Source organism: Ambystoma mexicanum, chromosome 5q, assembly GCF_040938575.1.
Source record: "Ambystoma mexicanum isolate Mex_15411 chromosome 5q, UKY_AmexF1_1, whole genome shotgun sequence".
In the NCBI taxonomy this organism is placed as follows: domain Eukaryota; kingdom Metazoa; phylum Chordata; class Amphibia; order Caudata; family Ambystomatidae; genus Ambystoma; species Ambystoma mexicanum.
In genome coordinates, this window is record NC_090933.1 from 43,874,638 (window position 1) to 43,896,590 (window position 21,953).

Consider the following 21,953-nt stretch of genomic DNA (forward strand, 5'->3'; position numbering starts at 1 on the left):
CAAGGACCTCCTTGCAGTCCACCGGGATATCGTAGCCTCTGAACTCTAGTGCTGCAGGAGCCAGGCCTGCAGGTTCAGCGATCCTGGGTCTTGATATAAGATGGCGCCTCCTTCCCTGACGAGAAGATCTGCGTCAGTCATCAGTTTTATTGGGGGGTAGGGTGGACGCTGACAAGTCCAGAAGGTCCGGGAACCATATCTGCCTCGGCCACGCTGGTGCGACGAGGATCATCCTGCACCGGGACCCTCTGAGTTGACGGATGGGTGACAGAAGCAACGGCAAAAACGCATATAGGAACAGGCCGTCCCAGGGGAAGGAGAATGCATCGCCCATGCTCCCCGGCTGGGGAAACCTGCTGGCGAACCTCCAGCACTTGGTGTTCATCGCCGTCGCAAAGAGATCTATCTGGGGATTGCCCCATCGTCAGAAAAGCAGATCCACTTGATCCTGCCGGAGTTCCCACTCATGGCACGAGCGCAGCTCCCTGCTGAGTGAGTCGGCGACAGTGTTCTTTACTCCTGCCAGGTGGAAGGGTACCAGGAACATCCCGTGGGCAACAGCCCGACGCCACAGATCCTGTGCTTCCTTGGACAGGGCTGGTGATCTGGTGCCCCCTTGCTTCCGGATGTAGAACATCGTGGTGGTGTTGTCGTTGAAGACTCTCACCACCTTGCCCTTGAGGGACAGGAGGAACGACCCGAGGGCCCAGAACACGGCTCGGAGCTCCAGGAGCCAAAAGGCTCTTGCGTGTAGATCTCTGGTGTGCACTCCCCATCCTTCCAGAGACATCAGTCGTCACCGTTTCCTGGTGTATCGGGGTCTGGAAGTCCATACCCGCCACTAGATGCGTGTGGTTGCCCCACCACCGGATCGCTTGGCAGAACATCTTGTTGAGGGAGATCTTTTCTTCGAAACTGCCCGCTGCTTGCATCCAGTGGGCGTCGACGAACTCCTGCAGTGGTCGCATCCGCAACCTGCATAGGCGCACAAGGTAGATGCACAATGACCTCATGCCGAGTAGGGACTTGATGGACCTCACCCAGGCCCTGTCCATGGTGAACAGCCATTGTACCTTGCCCAGGATGGCCTTCGTCCTTTCCTCCGACGGCGAAGCCAATCGTGCCACTGTGTCGAGTCTGGCTCCCAGGAATAGGGCGTCTTGCAACAGTACCAAGTGGGATTTCGCGAAGTTGATCGAGAATCCCAGATCCGTGAGCAGGCGGACGGTCTTCGCTGTGTGATCGATGGCGAGTTCTCTTGACTTTGCTCGGATGAGCCAATCGTCCAGGTAGGAGTATACGTGCATCGCCTGTAGGCGCAGCCGCGCCGCCACCGATGCAAGGCACTTGGTGAAGACTTCAAACCCAAGGGTAGGGTCTTGAACTGGTGGTGTCGCCCTTGGACTACGAATCGTAGGAACTTTCGATGTCCTTTGTATATTGGGCTCTGGAAGTAGGCATCTTCCAAGTCCAGGATCAGTCACCAACCGTCGGTCTGCTTTTGGAAGAGGAAGTACCGCAAGTATACTATGGAGCCCCGGAGCCTCTTCAGGATGAGTTCTATCACATACTTTTTCAGCATTCCTCGTACCTCCAGAAGTAGCTGTGGCACATGTTTTTCCTTCCTTTCCACGGGTGGTAGATGGGGACACTTTCTTTGGAATTCCAGAGTGTGCCCTTGGGCCAGAACATCCAGCACCTAACAGTCGGTGGAGATGGACTCCCACACGCTGACGAATTTCGCCAGCCGGCCTCCCACCGGGGTGCTTAGGTGGGGGCTCGACGTCACAGCCGGTTCAATCTTGCTTCGCGGAGGCCTTGCTGCCTTGGCCGCCTTGGCGACGACGCCGATGTCCTCTGGCCTTGCTGCGGCCTCTGTAGGCCTCCTGCGACGATGAGCGGGCCGCTTGGCGGTACGACGCGGAACCGCCACCAAATTCTTTGGAGGCACCTTGAGACTTGGCTCGGGGGGTCCAAAAGGACGGCCGTCGTTGGAGAGAACCCATTGCCTGGGCCGTCTCGGTGTCCGCCTTGATGGCCTGCAGTGACTCGTTTACTGCCTTGCCGAACAGGTTGTTCCCATCGAAGGGCATGTCCAGTACCCTGGCCCGAATATCCTGACAGAAGTCAGTGGCCTTGAGCCACCCGCGCCAGTGGAGGCAAACGCTGTTGCCCATCTGGTGAAAACCAATGTCGGCAAGGTCCGTGGCCACCGTGATGGCGTGGTCCGCCGCCACCTCGCCTTCCTGTAGGATTTCAAGGGCCTCCGCCCTCTTGTCATCTGGCAGGAAATCCAAGAGGGGAGCGATCTTGAACCACAGCTCCCTGTCGTAGCGTGCCACGATTGTGAGGGCGTTGGCCGCTTTGATGGTCGTCGCCGCCGAGATGACTTGTTGTCCCATGGCGTCCAGCTTCTTCCCCTCGCCGTCCGCTGGGGAAGTGGTAGTTGATGCCGTCGCCCCTGCCGATTTCTTCTTGCCTGCCACGGAGACCACTGAATCCGGGGATGGCTGAGCTCTGAGGCACATCGGGCGGAATCTGGGACCCGGTACTACTTCTCATACCGGTCCCTCTTCGCAGGAGCCGTGGACGGGTTCTTGAGCAGCAATAGTCCCTCGTCGCAGATGTCGTCCAGTAACAAGACTGAGAGGACTGTCTTCCTCTTGGCCAGCCGTCGTTGGTAGAGGAAACCCTCCTTCTTCTGCTCTTCGGAACAAAGCTGGAAAAGCTCTGATGCACTGGCTACCATGGCGTGAAAGGAGCCAATTTCGTCGGGAGTGAAGGCCCGGGCAGCGGGTGATGGGAGATCCGTCCCGTTGTCACCACCGTCGCCGTCCGTCTCTGACGTCTCCGTTCCTGTCTCATCCCTCGGTGGAAGGGAAGGAGGTGAAGGCTGGAAAGGAGGGGGGGGGGATGGATACGCCTCTGCTTGTTCGGTTGGCTCCCCGACGGTCCCGGCGCCGCAGGATCGTCCGCTGGGGGTAAGGGCAACCTTGTCCTTATTTCCGTCTGGATAGCCATCAAGATCGCTCCTGTGTTGTCCTGTGGCATAGGCATCGGTTGCGACGGGAGCAACGGTTGGGGCGTGGGATCCTCAGTTTCCTCCACGGCCGGCGGCTCCTTGTTGGCTCCACTGTTGCTCTCTACGTCCGCCTCGTCGCGATCCCTCCCATAGGACCGGACTTCCTCGAATTCTTGTCCAGGATCTTCTCGATGCCAGCCAGCTCATCTTCGGAGGTGGTATCTGTGTCAGTTATGGCTACCGCCACCCCCCTTCTTTCTCGTCCTGGGGTTTTACGGGGGTCTTCTCGATAGGTTGAAAAAAGTATTCCCTCTGGGGTGGCAGGGAAACTCTAGGCCCAGAAGTCGATTCCACTTCAATAGAGGTCTTTGCCAGGTGAATCAGGGCCTTCACGACCTTGGCTGCGTCTGGGGTCTTCACCTTAGAGGGAGGGTCACTGCCCCCCCCCCTGGCTTTCTTCATCGGGATCAACCGGGGCTTCTCCCGAAGCTTATCTGGGTTCTCTGACTTCCTTTAACCCGAGCCAGAGCGTTGGCTCGCGGTTGATGGCATCGGGGGTATCGCGCCCTGCCTGGCAGCCGAGGAGCTCGAACCAACGGCATTGCCGGTGCCCGTGGACTCGCAGTGTTTTGCCTTATGTTGGGCCCCTGTAGCCGGAGCGCCCTCAAAGCTCTTAGAAGACCACTCTTCTCACTGGCTACTGGGCTCTTCCCATCCAGCCAGTTAGTGAGTCGAGTCTGACGGTCCTTCAATGTCCGGGCGGACATGTTCTTACAGAACGCGCAGTCCTCCTCCACGTGAAACTTGTCGTTGTGAAGGCAGTAGAGGCACCGGGAGTGCTCATCTTCCTTAAAGACATTCTGCAATCCACATCCAGGGCAGTTCCTAAACAGCTTGGATCCAGTAGGCGTCGTGTCGCCTTTGTCCTGGGCCATATCCACGCGGAGTAGGCCTCAAAGATCTTCCGGAATCCTCCAAGAAGAGAAACGCGAAGAAAATTCGCCTTTGAGGGGTGTAGAAAAATTCCGAAACGGGTCCCCGTTGATCGGAAGAAGAATCGGTGGAGCTTGAGGCTCGAATTGAGCGAAAAATAAGAGAAAACTCTTAGGAAAAAGGTAAAACACAGTAAAAGCTCGAGAGCTATAGCACGAGGATTCCCAACACTTGAACGTGCGGTAAAAATCTGAAGATGGCTGCCAGAGGAGGGGCTTAGGTAGAGGGCAGTCATTGGCTGGGGGCAGTATGACCCAGAGACCAATGATTGGTTACTAGTAGAAAGACAGTTCAGAAACTAAACAAACTGATCTTTTCTTTACCGAGGATTCCCTGCCCGACGATGGGGAATATTCATGAGCATGTGAATCCATGCCAGACCCCATGTTGGAGAAGGGATCTATTCTCCTGGCTCCACTTGGAAATCCTGGAACTTTGTTTCTTTTTGCACTTGGGAACTTCTCGTTTGTTTGTGGACCTTGGAACATTTTCTGAGCTTGAGAGGCTGCACGGCGAGAGACTCACACCCAGGAGAAGTGAGTCAGTCTCCTGGGTTCTAGAAATAACTATTTTTCTTAGATTAGGCTTTGTGTTGAAGTGGTAAAGATAGAATAGGAGTTTGGACCAGGACGGTGCACTTTTGATTTGAACTACACTGACTTCCTGACTAGATAGGGTTATTCACTATAAAATAAAAGTCTTAAACAAACACTATGCCATTGCTTGGTCAGACACCTCATTCATTGACGCCACACCTTTCACACGCACAATATTGCTCACCATGCCAACAGTTTCACCACAACCACCTTCCCACCCATGATCCTAGGGTGAAACAAGTATACAACAGAGCAAACCCTCACCTGAAGCTCCCTTTCGGTAACACAACCCCTGCATGCCCTTACCCATCTCACCTAGAATCTCACTAGCACAGACAGCAGGTACTTTTTATACACACACCAACTCCTCAAGTTTCACCTCTTGCTTTTTAATTTTGTTCCCAATAACTTCAAGCCTACCCCCTTGCAGAACAGAGCCCCAAAAGGCTATCAAAACGGCAGATGTTCCTCAATACAAGACCAAGTTACATTACATTAGACTATATGTCTTTTCAGTATCCGACCTTGCTACCTCTTCACAGAAACGTTACCATTTTCCCTATGGAGGCGAAATGAAAGGGTCCTCATTTAGAAGTGAGATTACATCAGACTGGGTGGGCTCATGCTACTGGGGTCCCAACTCCCTAATTGTAAATCAGTCTACGAGGAAGGAGGTACGAAACTAGTCGCTCAGCAGGTGGGAAGAGTAGGTTCTGTAATTAGGTGGTCGCTCAGGACCGAGCTCTCAATTTGGCAAAAGAGCAACGTACGTTGGGATTGATCTTTGTATTATCTATTTGATGCAAGCTAGGAGCTTTATTGTATATGGCGATCATCGTAGGATATGCAGAAACAGCCTTCTGAGCGGCATAAGCACCAAGACCACATGCACTGTAACTGGACTGAAACACATCAGCTCCATAAGGTAGCCTATGTGTCCTGCTTCACATGTTCCCTTGTAGCAGTCTCTGCAGCTGCTTAACCAGTGTCTGTTCCTGTGGACTGAGACCACTGTTATTTTATGTTCATCTGCTTCCAGTACTTTGTTCCCTGCTCAGATCCTGCGTTACTGTTAGGCAGAATCCTGTGCAGTTCCCTTGGGGAACACTGCAAAAAGATTAAGACTACAGGAGTAAGCAGTAAACCCAATTGGTAGCAGTCTGCACCACCCAGATTTACCTGGTAGCTGTGGCTGAGCAGTCAGACTTCTCTCAAGTAGAGCAGGGCAGTATATAGAGTATACACAATAGGGCCAAAAACACAGTAGAGCAAACAAACACTGACCAGAGCTTTGTATAAAAAGTATATAATTATTTATTTAAAACACACTTTAGGCAATATACTAGCACTCTAAATCAAAAGCAAGTTAAAACACAGTCAGGTAAAGTATACACACCTCCCTTAATAACTATTAGACAAGTCAGAATTAAAACACCATGATTTGTTAAACAGAGGTGAGCGCATAACCTGATGGCACGCCAATAGTTCAGTTAAATGGAGAGAAAAAGGCAGAGCATAGAAATAAAACAGGTCCCAATACTTTTAGGAGTTCTCAGCAAGGGAATAAAGGCAGTATAGACTGTAGAGCCAAAGTTCATAGGCCAGGCCCACTTAAAAGGGAGCAAAGCGAAATGTGCCCAGGATCACACGGTTTAAAAATGCACTAAAAGTCTTTGCAGAATGTTCAGAAGAGGTTGGGGCGATTCAAGAAGGTAAAGTTAGTAGGTCTGGGGCCAACCCAGTTGGCAAGCCAAGGATTTAAGGGACACCTTGGGCAAACCGAAGAAAGGGAGGCCAGGCAGGACACAGTACCTTAAAGAGAGATGAAGCTCCAGCAGGGGCAGTTGTTCCTGGCAGTGGTTGCAGTTCGTTGTTTCGACCAGGGGAAGAGAGGATCTCGTTGAGGTGGAAACGGGGAGTAGTTGCACTGCACAGGGATGAAACCAGCCGCGGAGTTTGTCAATAAAAGGAGCGTTCCTTTTATTCGCGGTCAAAGTGGTGAAGCTTGGCTATCCAGCCGCCGGGGTGCTTGCCACGGGTGATTCGACCAAGAGACGTCTTTGGAAGGCGAAAAGGGCAAACAGGTTGGTCCCACCAGCTCAGAGGAAGAAGACTCGTCCAGCAGAAGATCTTCTCTGGTCGTCGGGAAAGTGGTGAGGTAGTTGCAGCAGGGCTTCACCGGTGGTGTCGTTGTTGCAGATGGCTTAGCTTCTTCCCTCTTCGGATTCTTAGGTCCTGTGGCGACTTCTAAAGTTCCAGTCCCAAAGGCCCTGCTTTTATGCAGAAAACCCCCCATTCATCAGCCTAGCTGTCAATCACACATGCTAAGTGGTGAGCCGGGCGGCTCACCACTAGGCCAATCAGAGTAGAGTGCAACTTGGGTTGCCGAGGCAACGCAGTCCAGGGTGCCAATTCCCCCCTCCACCCCTCCTGTGGAACCCAGACAGAGTGGCACCATTTGGAGGGCTTCCATGGAGAAGCTCGCCAAAATAATGGAACAAAGGGCTCGACCTTGGTCAGAGTTACAGAGACGGACACAAACGCCTTTTTAGAAAAGAGTTCTGGCAAAAAGACCCAACCGGGGATTTAATATTAAATAAATAAACCGGCGGTATCTTTAACATTGCACCAAAAAGTGGTGAGTTTAAAATCAATGGGAAAATCCCATAGAGAATATTCCGGTGGAATATTTCGCGTGGTAACCACTGCCACCAGCCAGAAACTCGACAAGGGGGGACTGGACAGTTCCTCCTTGAAAAGAGACCCGTTGGCAATATAATTGACCCCTTCCAGTACTTCCACAATATGATGGTTTGTACTGTTTCTGTTCACAATTTAGGACTAGTAAAGTCAATGGTGACTTTACATGCCCTGGGAGACAGTAGTCAGTCCCAGGGTATGGAGTCTATGTTTGGGGGTCACTATGACACCCTTGTGTTAATGCACTGAGGGTGCTGTGTAACACACACATAAATAATAGATGATCCCCTATGGAGTAGAAAGAAAACCCCATAGCCCATAAGCACATAAAGAGTCAAGGACATTCAAATCATGCCTAAGAGTGGAAGGAAAAGAGTCTCAATCTTAGCAGGAGAAAAAAACAAACCCCAAAAATCCAGCAAAGCTGCTGGGGGACTCACTAGGTTTGGGAAATTAGCCTTATAAGAGAATTCTCCCTAACAGTTACTTGTTCTCCCTCCTCGCTGCTGTTGTCAGCCTTCCTGGTGTACAATTGAGATTCACAGAATCATCCAGCTTTGCCCATTGGCTTTGGCGCCATCTGACTGGTAATTCTAGTGTTTGACCTCTGCTTTGTTTACTGCTGCCTTGGACTTTATCGTCGGAAGAGGACAAGTCAATACATCACATTTTAAACATTGCTACACAGACATGTCTATGTCTATGTCTATAAGCTTATAACGCGCCGAAAGCCCGCAGGCATCAGGGCGGGGAAAACCGGTAGTGTAAAATTCAGATATGGAAAGATTCTTAGTGCCCTGACAAAACCTGAAAGATACCATGAATTCATTAAACATTATTGGAATAGGAACGTTTCTAGTGCTTTCCTGAAACTAAGGTAGTTTCCATCTTGTCTCAGGGCAGCAGGTAGCTTATTCCAATAATTTGCGGCCTTAACTGGAAAAGATCTGCCTCGTCCAGATGCCAGTTTGGCATCAGGTATGTTCAGGAGACCTGCGTCTGCTGATCTTAGATATCTCTGGGGCGCGTACAGTGAGAGTTGTTTTTTGAAGTAGGTCAGCGCCTCTCCAAAGAGACATCTGTGGACTATCGTCATGGCCTTGAACTTGACTATGTCCTCTATTCTGAGCCAATGTAACTCCTTTCTTCCTGCTGATATGTGATCTCTATGTTCCGTTTTCTTTATTTATGCAAACTGCAGCGTTCTGCATTACTTGGAACCTTTGTAACTCTCTCCTGGTGGCTCACAACAGCAAAGCGTTACCATAATCTAGGTGAGATAGCAAGATTGCTCTCGCTATGGTTGCAGTATTTGCTTCATTAATGAAGGGTCTGATGGCTCTTAGAAGATGCAGGTAGTGCACATTATTTTTGTGCAGATAATTGACCTGAGCTTCAGAAACCTACTGATGCTTCGACCATCATCCCCAATGTTTTTACTTGGGGCGATACTGGTATGATGGCTTCTTTGATATGGAAGGCTTTATATTGTGCTCCAAGTTTGGATCTTACCTGGCGGGATCCAAAGATCATTAGCTCTGTCTTGGTATTATTTAGACACATCCAGTGACTTTGCATCCAGATATAAATGATGTTGTAGACCTCCTCTATTTTAGCGCCGTCGGTGACATAGTCTCCCGTTAGTTAAAAAATAAGCTGTGCATCATCGGCATAGCTTGTAAAGAATACACCGATGTTTTCCAGCAGGTCACAGAGGCTTCTCATTTATAAGTTGAAAAGTAATGGGGACAAACTGGCTCCCTGGGGAACTCCGAACATGATCGGGGCTGCCTCTGAGAATTTGTTGCCCCAATGTATTCTTGCCTTCCTGTCCTTCAGGAAGGAGGCTAGCCATACCAGCGCTATTGTAGAACACCCAGCGATTTTGTCAAGTGCTGATTGAAGCAACTGGTGGCCTACCAGGTCGAACGCTGCACTGAGATCCAGCAACATGAGTAACCCGGGTTTACCATTCTCCATCAGCTCCAGCATATGGGTCTGTAAATCCAGCATGGCTGACTCTGTGCTATGAGCTACCCGAAAGCCTGATTGTTGTTCATGGAGTGTGTCAGATGTTTCCACATGTTTTTGTAGCTTATTTGTGGCTATTTTATCCAAGATCTTCACAATGAAGTTTGAGTTAGTAATAGGACGTAAGTTGCTGGGATACTTTGGGTCCAGACCAGTCTTCTTGACTAGAGGGGCTATTGTAACATCCTTAATGGCTTTAGGGACTAATCCCTCGGTGAAGGATGTATTTACTATCCTGGTCAGAGTGGGTGCAAACAGTTCTTTGTGGTCCAAAATGATCTTTGTGGGAAGGATGTTTTCCACACATGATGTTGGCTTCATTTTGGACAGCACAAGACATAATTCCTCCTCTGTAACAGCTGAGAAACTAAAACTCTCTCTTTCCTTGGATGTGGGGTTTTCTCCCTGGGGGGTTTCTGTACTTTTAGCGGCTCTAGCTAGTATGATATTATTTCTAGCTTTTAAGATTTTAGCGGCAAAGGCTTCTTGCACCCTGTCACAGTCTTCCTTAGAGGGATTATGTGGTGGTGAGAGCACCTTGGGTTTTTCGATGTCCTTGAGTATTTCAACGAGTCTACTGGTGGAATTAGGAGCTTCCTCTATTTCTTTGTTATAATAGATAGATTTAGCTTCTTTAACTGCCTAACTGTAGGCTTGATCAGAGAGTTTCCAGTCCTCCCTATTTCCCTGGGTTTAGTTACGTCGCCATGTTCGTTCCTTGGCATGTTTTACTTGTTTGAGTTTGTTGGTTTTCTCATTGTACCATTTACATGGATTGTTCTGTTTTCTGACTTACTTTTCAATGGAGCATTCTTATCTACCATTGCCTGCATGTCTTTAGTGTATTTCAGTAACATGTGTTCGCAGTTATCGTTGTCTGTAAAAGACTTGAGTATCTGCTGTAAGCAAGGTTTCAATTGCTCCGACCCAATGTCCTAAAGTTTCTACACTAAACTTTCACATGCAGGTTCTCTTGCTGTTTAAATGGGGGAGTTAGCCGTATCTCGAAAGTGAACAAACTATGGTCGGACCAGATACACGGCTCTGTTATTACCTGTGCTGATTGTAGATTATTTGTGCAGATCCAGTCCAACTGGTTTCCCTGCGGGGTGGTGGGTTCATTGTTTATTATTTGGAAGCCCATGTTGTTCATGGTGCTTTCCAGTGCCATGGCCTCTGTCTACTGGGTTCCCCCTCCACCGGTTCATGTCCCCCACTAGTAAGGTGGATCAGTTGTCAGAAACCAGTTTACTTATCTGCGAGGATACTTCATTTTCGAAGTCAGAGATTAAAGAGGGGGGTCTATATACCACAATGATGTTCAGGCAGTCGTTAGGTGTGTGGGTCAACTTTAATTGAATGGTCTCACAACCCGTGCATTCAAACTTGGCTTTGAAGAGATGTAATGCCTCCTTGGCTATTACTGCTACTCCACCGCCCTGTCCGTTTTCTCTGTTTTTATTATATAAATATATATGATATACATGGTCATCTTCTGCAGCATTACTGCATGCAACCGGAAGGACGAGACGAAAGGAAAGGGGGTTGTGTATTATGGCAAAGCGTAAAGGGCCTTGGTAATGGTGGAATTACAGCAGCAAGAGACAGGATTGGGGCATAGGTCGGTGTGAAATTAAATAGGCACGGGGGAGGGCCTAGGGGGGGCTTTTGGCCAGAAAATGTGGGAAAGAAAGGAGGGACTTGGACAGGTGTGGAAGAGGGCATGTTCGCTTCATCAACTAGGGATGTAAGGGAAAATGGGAGTAGGGTTTCCCCGTCCATGTGACATCACAAAAGGGAAATGAACAGTACAGGAAGCACCACTAAAATAAGAAGGGAAGGACTGGAACGGGAAGCCAAAGTGATGGTTTGACATTGAACACCTCTGACTGGATTCTACAGTTACTAACTCCTAACAGAATGAAATGGACACATTTGGTTTAAAAAAATAAAACGCACATGCAACCAAGTATCACATTGCCAAAGTAATGGGTCTCCGTTGAGTATTCAAACTCATGTCAAATAAGATTGGGTGTTTTGATCGGATGAGCAAAGAGCCAAGAATCCCAATTTGGTAGATCAGCAAATAGGAATTGAGAAAAAGGCCCATTCAACTTTCATTTCATTCTCCTTATTTATAAGCTGAAGTCTTGAACAGAGGAGACTTTTTTTTAAAGCAGAACGATGGTACAAGGCCAGGAACCGAGCAATTGCTTCTCAAAAGAGATATCAAGTACAACAGAGTACAGCCAGTAGGCGGTAGAAGGGCAACGCTAAAAGGGGGCTGAGGGAGATGGGCACAATGTTTGTATAAAAAGTTGATGTTCATATAAAAAGAGGCACAGGGTTTTCTTCAAAACCGACCTCCCAGACCCCACACCTCTAATTAGTTGTGAGTATTGGCTACAGCCAGATAATAGGCACCCCAGTAAGGCAATCTGGTCCACAGCCAAACTAGACTACTGTGGATCACCATTCCAGTTTCTTTGAAAGCAAACCAGCAATGGAAAAAGGGAATTGTCTAAATGTACGCAAACAGATTCTGAATCTAGTTTAAAGTTGATGTGTGACCTGCAAACTGACTCTGCATACAACAGGATGGTAATGTTGTGGTTTTACAGGAATAATACAGTTTCTATGTATTTTTTTCTACAGATCTCAACACTTCAGTCACATGACATGCCCTCACACAACAAGCTGAAACTTGTGGGGGTAGTCCGGCCACCTTTCCCTAGTCTCCTGGGTTACACTACTGTCTAAACTAATCTGCTACATTGGGAGGCCTAAGGGCCGTGACCTTCCCTATCTGACTCCCTGAATTTCTAAGGGTCCTCGCTATAACACAAACTCCAGTGCTTCTTCTCAGCCAGACAAAAGGGGAGAGCAGGGCTACGGAATGGGCGAATAAAGGGTGCTAGGCAGCAATTAAACAGCAATCATCTGTGGTGTCAGGGAGCCCTGCGACTTGGGTTCCTCCCCATGCCGCCCCACCTTCCCTGCCGTAGGTCTGGCTCTATCTATTCTCTGTAGGTAGCATACCCCAGGTTGGGCAGTCCTGTGGACCAAGTGACAGGGGTCATCTCCTGACCCTGTCACACATGTTGAGTAAAAATGACAATTGTGAATACTGTAAATTCAACACACAGGAAAACCTAGCGGGCTGATAATGATGATACTTTTTGTGGTCAATTTGCTAAGATGTAACTGAGCCTTGAGGAAGACAGCAAGGAAACGGTATCTGGTCATTGCATCTAATGCCATTCCATCGAAATGTTTCCATCTAAAAAATGTCCATCGAATGCATATTGTTGGGTGGTAAAGGGTACATTTTTGTTTAGCTGCACTATAAATATTAAAAAATGGGAGTTGGGGGGTGGAGCCCCCCCAAAAAAAATAAAAATGCATTCGATGCTAATTTTTTTAGATGGAAAAAATTCAATGCAAATGCATGTCTATGCAAGGAATTCGATGCAATGACCATAAACCCAAGGAAACACATTTGCTATCTGTTTAAACCATCAAACAACAACGAAAAAAGAACAGATGTTTCTTATAAATAATTTGTTGATAAATACGTGACTTTACTATGGTTGTCGGAATGTTTTAACATGCACAGGGGTGAGCAATCCACAGGCGTGAAGTGTATTGAGAGACTTTTTTTTAAGCATGTATACATTTAATGCTTCATCTTTATGTGAAATGCACTATTATATGCAACTATAATTTTGAGAAATATAAGCAGTTTGAGTTAGGTGTTTGCAGAAAGTGTAACATTTCGCATAAGAGTAGGATCAAAATGTTTCATGCCCCTGCCGCCAGATTATTGTATAAGACATCGACCTGCACACTGACCAGCTTTAGATTGTTCACTAATATTGGCACCTCAATTCGATCTTGTTTGTCGTAATGTATATTACGTGTTGAATGAGGTGCGTGTTAAGCTCAAAGGTTTTGCCCATCGCATTGTATTGAAGAGGGGTGCTGTGCCTAAGGTGCACAAGGTCAGAAGAGTTCCGGTGTCAGCAAGGGAGGGATTGGAAGCTGAGTTGATTAAATTACAGACGGAAGGCATAATTGAACCTATTGAGCCATTAGAGTGGCTGTTTCCGGTGGTCCTGGTCAAGAAGGGTGACAGTGGTATCAGAATGTGTGTAGATCTCCGGGAGCTTAATTCCAGCATTTGGGTGGATCGGCACCCCTTGCCGAACATGAACGAGTTGTTGACATTGGGAGATGCGAAGTATTTTTCCACCTTTGATTTGTCTACAGATTACCATCAAATAGACCTGCACATTGACGCTAGGCCTCTCACATCATTCGTGACTCCTTTTCGGGCATACCGTTTTTGTTGCATGCCATTTGGGCTTGTTTCGGCCTCTGCAGTATTCCAGCGTTTGTTGCAGGAATTGTTTGGCGGATTGTCCGGAGTAAGTTATTTTCAGGATGACATCTTGGTGTGGGGTGGTAGTAGGGAGGAACATGATGCCAGGGTCATGAATGTGATGCAAATTCTTAAAGAGAGAGGTCTGACTGTGAAACTGTCTAAATGTCAGGTGGGGGTGGATAAAGTTACCTATTTGGGTCATATACTGAGTTCAGAGGGTGTTAGCCCTAAGGTTGAGTTAGTCCGGGTTATGAGAAATACACCTGTTCCTGCCAATAAAGACCAGCTGAGGGCTTTCTTGGGTCTGGCAGAGTATTATGTTAAATTCATTCCCAACTACATCATTGTTCTCTAGTAAGTGGTCCACTTGCTCAAAGAATATTTGGTTCCGCTTTGCTGTCTCTATTCTGGTTGTGGTTTTCCAATCCCCACACTGACCTGGTTTCCAGAGTCCCACTGATTAGAGCCTGTAAGCCACCCTGCTCCTCCTAGTATCTAGCCTTTCCTGAGCTGCCCTCTTCTTCCAGTACCCAGTACCATCTTTGTGGACAGCTAGTACCTTACTCTTCTCCACCAGTATTCCTTTTCATTGGCTACTGCACCCCGCTCTCTCCATAACGTTCAATCACCTGGATATTGTATCAGAACTCCTACGGACTGGATCACCTGGGAATTGCACAACCCACTTACTGTTGTGCATCGGGACAAGCTCCATTCTCAGTATCCCATTACATCTGTGTGCACTTGGGTAGCGTATATCTAGTTATTTCCTCCCTTTCCATGGACAACACACGTTCAACACATAATCCACATAGAAGGTACATGAGAGCCATGGTCTGGCGCAACCATTCAAGTTGAGGCAGTTAAAAGAGCGTTCATGAAACTGTTTCCCACTAGTAATGGCAAGGTGGCCTTCGACAAAGTAGTCCGGATTTGATCATGCCATTATTCAAACATGCAGCTGAAACATACTGTAATGGAGTAAAATACAGAGATGAAAAGACGCTGGCGATTCTGTTGGAACCTTCGGTAGGCTCTGCATATCGACAACCTGAACACTGCTGATGCCATGATAAACAGCATTTTGAATGTGCCACGTGTCTAAATGAAGTAAGTTTTATCTATTGAAATACAACAATTCCAGAAACGATGGTAAATTCCTGCAATGTGTTATTACCCTAATGTTAGTGCATGAAGAAAGGTTAAACAATGGCTAAAGGGACAGCCATCTTGAGCAGGTCTACCGATTTTCTATGAGGCGTATGACTCCATCTTGGGTTAACATTAACATACAGGCGATGTAGTCAACCAACCTGAGATGGAAACCTAGTTACAGAATGAATGAGTTAAAAATTTGCCTCCCGGGGCAAACGTAAATAATTTTCTAGACTCATGCCTTTTTCACATCGAGTCACACCCACCCTATTTCTCTCAATGACTAGAGGCCCACAAAAGTTCATTATTCACGCATGAGGCAATGCTTTATTCTGGCTTAGTAGACTGGCAGAACTTTTACAAAAAACTACCAGGAAAATTCATGTGTTTCAATGATTTCTCATGGGCCATCCACCAGCTCCCTAAAATGTTGTTTGTGCTTTAAAGAGAAGGGTCATGGCTGTGGCATTGTAGTGCTGACTTTTTCCGAGTTCCAGTTTTCCATAATTCCACATGGTACCTCTCCACAGTGAGACCTTATTTCTTTTTGCATATCTACACTGGTGTTTGACCTGTTGTGGTGAATTAGAGGAGCTCCTAAACGTTCAGTATGGTGGCGGGGGGGTTAAGCCACAGGGAGCTTGGATGGCCTGGCTGCTAACCAATGATCTTCTGCAGAGCGGATGGTGTGGAATTCCCTGGTTCACCACCCCTCTTATGTACGGTATCTGTACATTCTCTGGGAAGATGCATCATCTGCAACCATTGGAAAATAACTCCAGTCCAGGCAGCCCTGGCCGCTGAAAGAAAGACCGCGAACTGAAGTATTTCACAAACCGTGACCATTCAGTGGAACAAACATATATCCTGCACTGGGCACATTCTGGAAACAACTCTAAACTGCTGATTACCACACAGCACTGCAAAACTAACAAGCAAACCAAGAATTCCAAGATGGCTTTGAGGCCCCGGCATCCTTTTAAACCTCAATGTAGGTAAATGAGAATGAGAGAGACCACTCAACCTTTACCAACATCAGGCAATTCCACACTCGTTAAACCATTAAAGAGGACAAATCAAGAGACCCAAGTCACGGGTTGGCTTACATAGAGGACCCTCAGGCCAGACGTATAAAAAGAGCAGGGAAGAACCATCAAGCTGGGGCAAGATGTTAAGGACCACATGTGCCGTTTGCCGCTCCTTGGCGAACAAAGGACATCACACTACCAGCGCACAGGGTATACTATCTGGTAGCAGCAACCGACCGTGACCTTTTCTGATACGAGGAAGAAATACATCACTAGAACCTTTGCAGGACAGGGCGAGCACTCAGCCTACTGATGGGCGCTGCTAGAGACACCAAAACAATGAAGAACAATGAAGGAGGCCAAAGGACTGAACCCTCTCAAGAGAAGCCTAAACAGGCAGAAAACTGAAACGTAGACATGCTTCGAAGGAGGGTGAGAATATCAGCTGCCTGCCAAGGACTCCGATTGAGGGAGGTGAAAATACAGCATCACTGTAAAAGACTTTTTTAAAAAGTTCACATTTTAATCATGCACTGTTGGCCGCCCAGAATTTCACTAGTTTTTATATGTATATTTATATGTGTATAGGGGAAGGGATGGGCGGATGCGGGGTTAGGTGTGAAAGAACATTGAGGGGACTCCTCATAATACCCCAAAAAAAGATCAAATTTTGGTCGAGCAAAAGGAAGCAAGAGGTTGTTCAGAAGAAGAAATTGCATTGAAAAAAAACAGAATTAGGATTACCCCTGCAAGGCACCGATCAGGTGAGCATCTTGTGTTTTGTTGTAGACTGAGGGTGGACATTTACAGAGTAGGTTTATGACCATTTCTGTTGGGCAGAATTAAAAACGTTTCCTGAAAAGTAAAGGGTCAGCCAGAAGGCTTAAGGAATTGCTAAGAATAGGCTTGGACTTATCAACTGACCATTTCCTTTGCAATGTTTTTTTTTTTTTTAGAATAAGGTGTCTCGGAAGAGACAAAAACAAACACAATCAGGTTTAAGACTTATGTTGGCACTACATAATGGCCTGTGTGGCTGGGAGCAGCTGGAGGATCCTACTTTGTGCTTGCCCAAATTTGACACCAATTTACAGATTTGTCCCATGTTATTTCAAGCTCAGGTGCCTCGTTCCCATATGCGTTTGTCCAACCCAGACCTAAAAGGGCAGTTAATAAAGACACTTTCAATTGGACCTTCTGACTTCAATTTTATCTTTGCTTGACCATCCTACACTATAGTATTCAAACGAGATAAATACAAGGGTTTATATTATCCAGAAGGCTCAATTTAAGCGAGTTGTCCTTCAAATTCCTAAGGTACTCATTTACAGAGAACGTGCTGGATGCAACAAACATGACAGCATTTTAGGTTGGTGTCTCAATTTTCAGTCTCTAAAACACAGTAGGCAAAGCACATTGTGATGAAGCGGAGGATATCATCCCTTCTTCCTTAGGGGGAGACCTTTCCCAGGGGGCCAGGGCAGTACGTCCACAGTACAAAAATCCCCCTGGGTCCGGTGCACCGTGGGAGGGTCACCTGGGAATCTAAGCCCCTTATGGGACTAGGGAGGCGCAGAATAAGTCCACTGAAAGTCCTTTTACCCTTTTGCAGGAGCTAGATTCCCCTCCCACCTGCCCTGATGCAATTGATGTGTTATTGTAGAGCCAAGCCAACTAGCTAATTCATGCAGAGTAAATAGCAAACCAGCCCTGACTTATTATTTTTAAACCAATGTACTGAGACGAAAAAGAGCACTGCGAGCATGAAGATCACTTTGGTTTGCCGGAGTGAGCAGTCTAGTTCTACAGTGAATCGGATTGGTCCAGCAAGACTCAATTTCCCAACGCAGGAGTTTAAATCGACTACAGATGAGAGGCTGTGGAGAAGCCCTTCGGGTAGCTGTGACACGAGACTGGAAGCTGTCATCTGGAGAGCCGAAATGCAGAGACACCAACCCGGCAATCTGCGGGACGCCGTGCACGGAGGACAGAAGCAAGACGGTGGTCCAGGGAAGACTACCCTTCCCGCTGTCGAGGAACCTTTCCAGGAGTCACAAGGCCTCTTGAGCTGCGTGCAACTGTGACTGTAGCCCTAGAGGCACCATATTGTTGGTGGAGTAGCCGCCGAGAGAAACAATGCTGGCACCGGAAAAATGTAGGACAAGGAGGAATGATTGGTGGGGACGCCGCTGAACCAGGAAAGTAGCCGAATCGCACTGGAGCAACGTCAGTTGGAAGACGTGGACCAGATGGCCAGGTATGCGAGCGGCTCAAGGGGTGCTAGAGGTCCGGGATGAACCAGAAAGCCTAAACTAAGTGCAAGATAAAAGGAACTGCGACCCTGGAAATAATAGAAATAAAAGGTGGTACATTTGGCAGAGAAGTGAACCAAATGATCAAGTGACTTGCTGCAAGTCTGGGTCCCGCACCCATACGAAAGACAAAAAAGGAAAGGGATCCAGAATAAGAGGGTCTGGGACCTCGTGAGACAAAGAGCAACAGCCTGTGAAGGGGTTATCGCTTGGCAGGGGAGTAAACCAAGCGCTACACCATTTGCGAGTCTGGGACCTGCATCTACATGAGCATTTGGACATGGGTAGGTTGAGAACCCTGGAACTGGAAAAGAGCTGTGAATCTGTTTTGTCTCATCTGAGAAGAGGCCGTAAAGACATTTATTCCTTTTTAAGTTTAGAGCAAAGAAGCATCCCCTAACATTATTTCTTGAAAATAAAATTCAAAAATCCTTTTGGAAGCCTGAGTAGCCGGCAACATTTATGTTGGCTTGATGAACACTATATTTCCTTCAGAGTGAGATCACTCTTGCACCATTTTGTTGGTTTATAGAGTGAGGGAGAGAAGTAGGTTTTGGGGACGTGACTGGGACAGATTTTTACTTTTGGACATCCCGACTATTTTCACCAGTTCTTTTGAGGCAGGGAAACCCCTCTCGGATTTAGGGATAGAGATCTTTCTCCCAACGCTTCTTGATCAATAAAAGTCTGTACCCCAAACATGCCACCCTGGTCTCCGAGCTCTACTTCTGGTACCTCACAGCATGTTGGAGCAATCAATGGACATCATATTGGCTTGCTGGCTAGTGCAGATGCAAGGCTAAGACCAATTGGTGACATTGGCATAAAACACTGTTACTGAATACCTCAGTTCAGGTGGGTCTCCAGGATATGCTTGGGGTCTCGTGCAGAAGGGATGTGGCCTAGCAGGGCGGGCTGGACTGCCCCTTTTGGGGTGGGGGGGTCAAACCTGATCTGCATATGGTCTTTCCTCTTCTGTAATGGCTTGGCAGGGTAATAAACTATGATCTTGAGGGTTACCCAGAGGTGTGCCTGTGGTTATAATTTGTTCAAACCTTCCAGCCATCCATTTTTGGTTTTGCTTGAGTATACAGGATATGACAACTTTTGAATAAAGGATGTGCATGGCATGCCAAACTTTGGTGTGCGTTATCCTTGAAGTCAGCTGGCCTCCCACTTGCGGACCACCCGGGAAGACTTAATAGCCAGACAACTTTCGACCAGCACTATTTCTATCATCACAGCCATGGGAACTGAGGGAATTAAAGGAGATGTTCTCAAAAGTTCTGCCCTTTCATGAAACACATACACGTGGGCTGCTATGTGAAGACACCAACATAGCTTGAACTCTTCATCGACAACAGTACACGGCAATAGCCATAAACTGAAAATGTATGAAAATGTAACATCAAAGAAAGGACTGCATGCAAAATTCAAACTATGACTAGATAAAACAAACCCCTGGAGCCTAATCTGCTGTTCGATATAGATATGCCGTCAATCCAGAAACCGCCTATGGAAGTACAACCATTTTTTAAATAGCTGCTTGCCATCTACTTACAAAGATTAACTCTGCAGTTTGAAATAATTGCAAAACCAGACAACTAAATGACAAAAAGACCCAGGGTTCTCCCAACACCTGGAGGAAGGACATTTCTAGGATGTACGTAGCTATCCATGATAAATGCCAGCATCAACTACGCAATCTATGGAGTAGAGAGGACTTCTGGAGCCTCACCATGACTGGTCTGGACTAGCTCCTTGTAACCATAAGCTGCCTTTCAAATCAACCAAGCCCTAAACTATGCAAGTTCTTTGCAGGGTGCATGAAGTTATCCTGTGTTAGGTGAGGGTGTCTTTGGAGGCTAGATCTATTGACTACCCATCAGCCTGTTTGCACATTGCAACGCTTTCCCCGCTCTCACATCTTGAGGCAGGAATGAGCTAAATGGATGTTCTTGCATCATATTGTATGCATTATATGGTTACATCTTGCCATCGTGAAAGAAGTTTGAGTAAAGCCAGCATCATTTTCCAAAAAAGGCAGAAAGGAAAAATAAAATACTGTTACAGTTTCTTTCTAGTATACACACAATATTGAAATTTATTTTTTGTCAAAGAGAATGGCAACTGCTATTACTGAAGTTTTAACACAAAGCCCATTTCTCCCTTTGAGTGCAATCCTTTTTCGTCTGTATGGATGACTTGATCTTGTTAAAATAACCAACACATACATATCTGAAAAAGCTGTGTCAATGTGGGTTTATCATATCATATATCATACAGTCAACGTCTGCACGCCTCATTGCCAGTCCAGCCAACAGGAAAAGAGTAGACACTGTTCCATTTGCTTTCCATCATTGAACTCTGAGGCCAATTTAAGTGCAGCTCTTGTGATGTGATATGGGAGTTATAACGCCCCTCTACAAAAGCGTTTCTGGGTGCGACAAGACAAGGAGATGGAAACAAGGGAGGACAAAACAACGATCTTACTAGGCTTTGTCTCATTCAGATCGTGCAAGCGCAGGGAGGGCGGGGGGGAGAAGTGCAAGAGGGGGCTGGGGGGATTGGAGAAGTGCAAAGGGAGGGGGAGAGGGAGAAGTGCCGGTAACAAAGTGCAGATGTTAGTGATAGTTGTATTGTGCATGAAGTGCTCTGAAGCCAACAGACGAATTCTACAAAAATAAAATCCACAGCAACTGAATGATAACAGCAACAAAACAAGTAGTTGTCCCCTTGCGGAAGGTAAAGAAGTCATATTTCATTTTTTTTAAAGTATGGATCTGCTACAATAAAAATCATTAAAATGTTCTTATCTAGGATGAAAGAAACCAGGACAAATAGAATAGGGTAGGAAGCAAAATGTTCGACACATTCCAGGTTTAACTTGTGAAGTCAGAAAGTGGGGCAGCTTGGACCTCATGAAAGCATAGTGCATTCTGACTAAGATGTACAGGCTGTGAGTTATGAGGGGTTAAAGAGAGCCAAAAGTAGCTATTCTCATTGACGCTCAGGAACAAGAACTCGCAGCCTCTTTTTACCCAGGCAATCTCACTAGATATCACATTACACAGTGAGCCCTTTCTGGGGGTCTAGCCCCAACATAATGCAATTGTGGTAGATAAGGAAAGAAAACGCAACTGTAAATGTGCGGCAACCATCTGACTTCCCCAGACAGAATGCCAGAACGATTCTGGATATACACAGCAGTCCAAAGAAACTGTGCTCCTCACTAGGATGTGGATGGTTACCACTCTTCCCCAAGCGCCTCTCGAGGGTACAGAAACAGATGAAGAAGAATCTTGTCTTTTACCTGTTGTTCCAGATACTTTTGAAGAGGTCCAAGGCTTCTCGTAGTCGGTTTGTGTTGTTGTCTTCCCTTATTACCATGTTATAACTGCTACAGGCCACGACAAATATTATAGCTGTAACATCTGGATGAAAACAAATAGGAAACAGTATTTAGAAGATAATTATAGATTACAATGTCAAATGTAAGATTTCCATTTTACAAAAACATTTCCTGTCCTGCTCATCCTGAACTACGTTTATGCCTCAATATAGTGCAGATTAAATAATATTTATGGAACTCCCCATGCCTCCATTTTCAAAAGCACAAAACGGATCCCTTTCTGGCACTCCGAAGGGTGCCATCAAAGTTGGATCTTCGAAAGGCCTTCCTCCCCCTCCCCCTGCCCTTTTCTACGCTCATTCTCAAATGCATGGTCCTTT

At 46.9% G+C, this 21,953-nt stretch overlaps 1 protein-coding gene across 2 annotated transcripts in view; it reads right to left on the bottom strand.

The window, feature by feature from the left end:
* The window catches only part of GNAL (G protein subunit alpha L), a 1,214,381-nt gene that overhangs the window by 63,304 nt on the left and 1,129,124 nt on the right, over positions 1-21,953 (bottom strand). For both annotated transcript variants that reach the window (XM_069620481.1, XM_069620482.1), the window contains exon 9: positions 21,535-21,655. In XM_069620481.1, the coding sequence (XP_069476582.1) occupies positions 21,535-21,655 (121 nt within the window). The remainder of the gene's footprint in view (positions 1-21,534; positions 21,656-21,953) is intronic.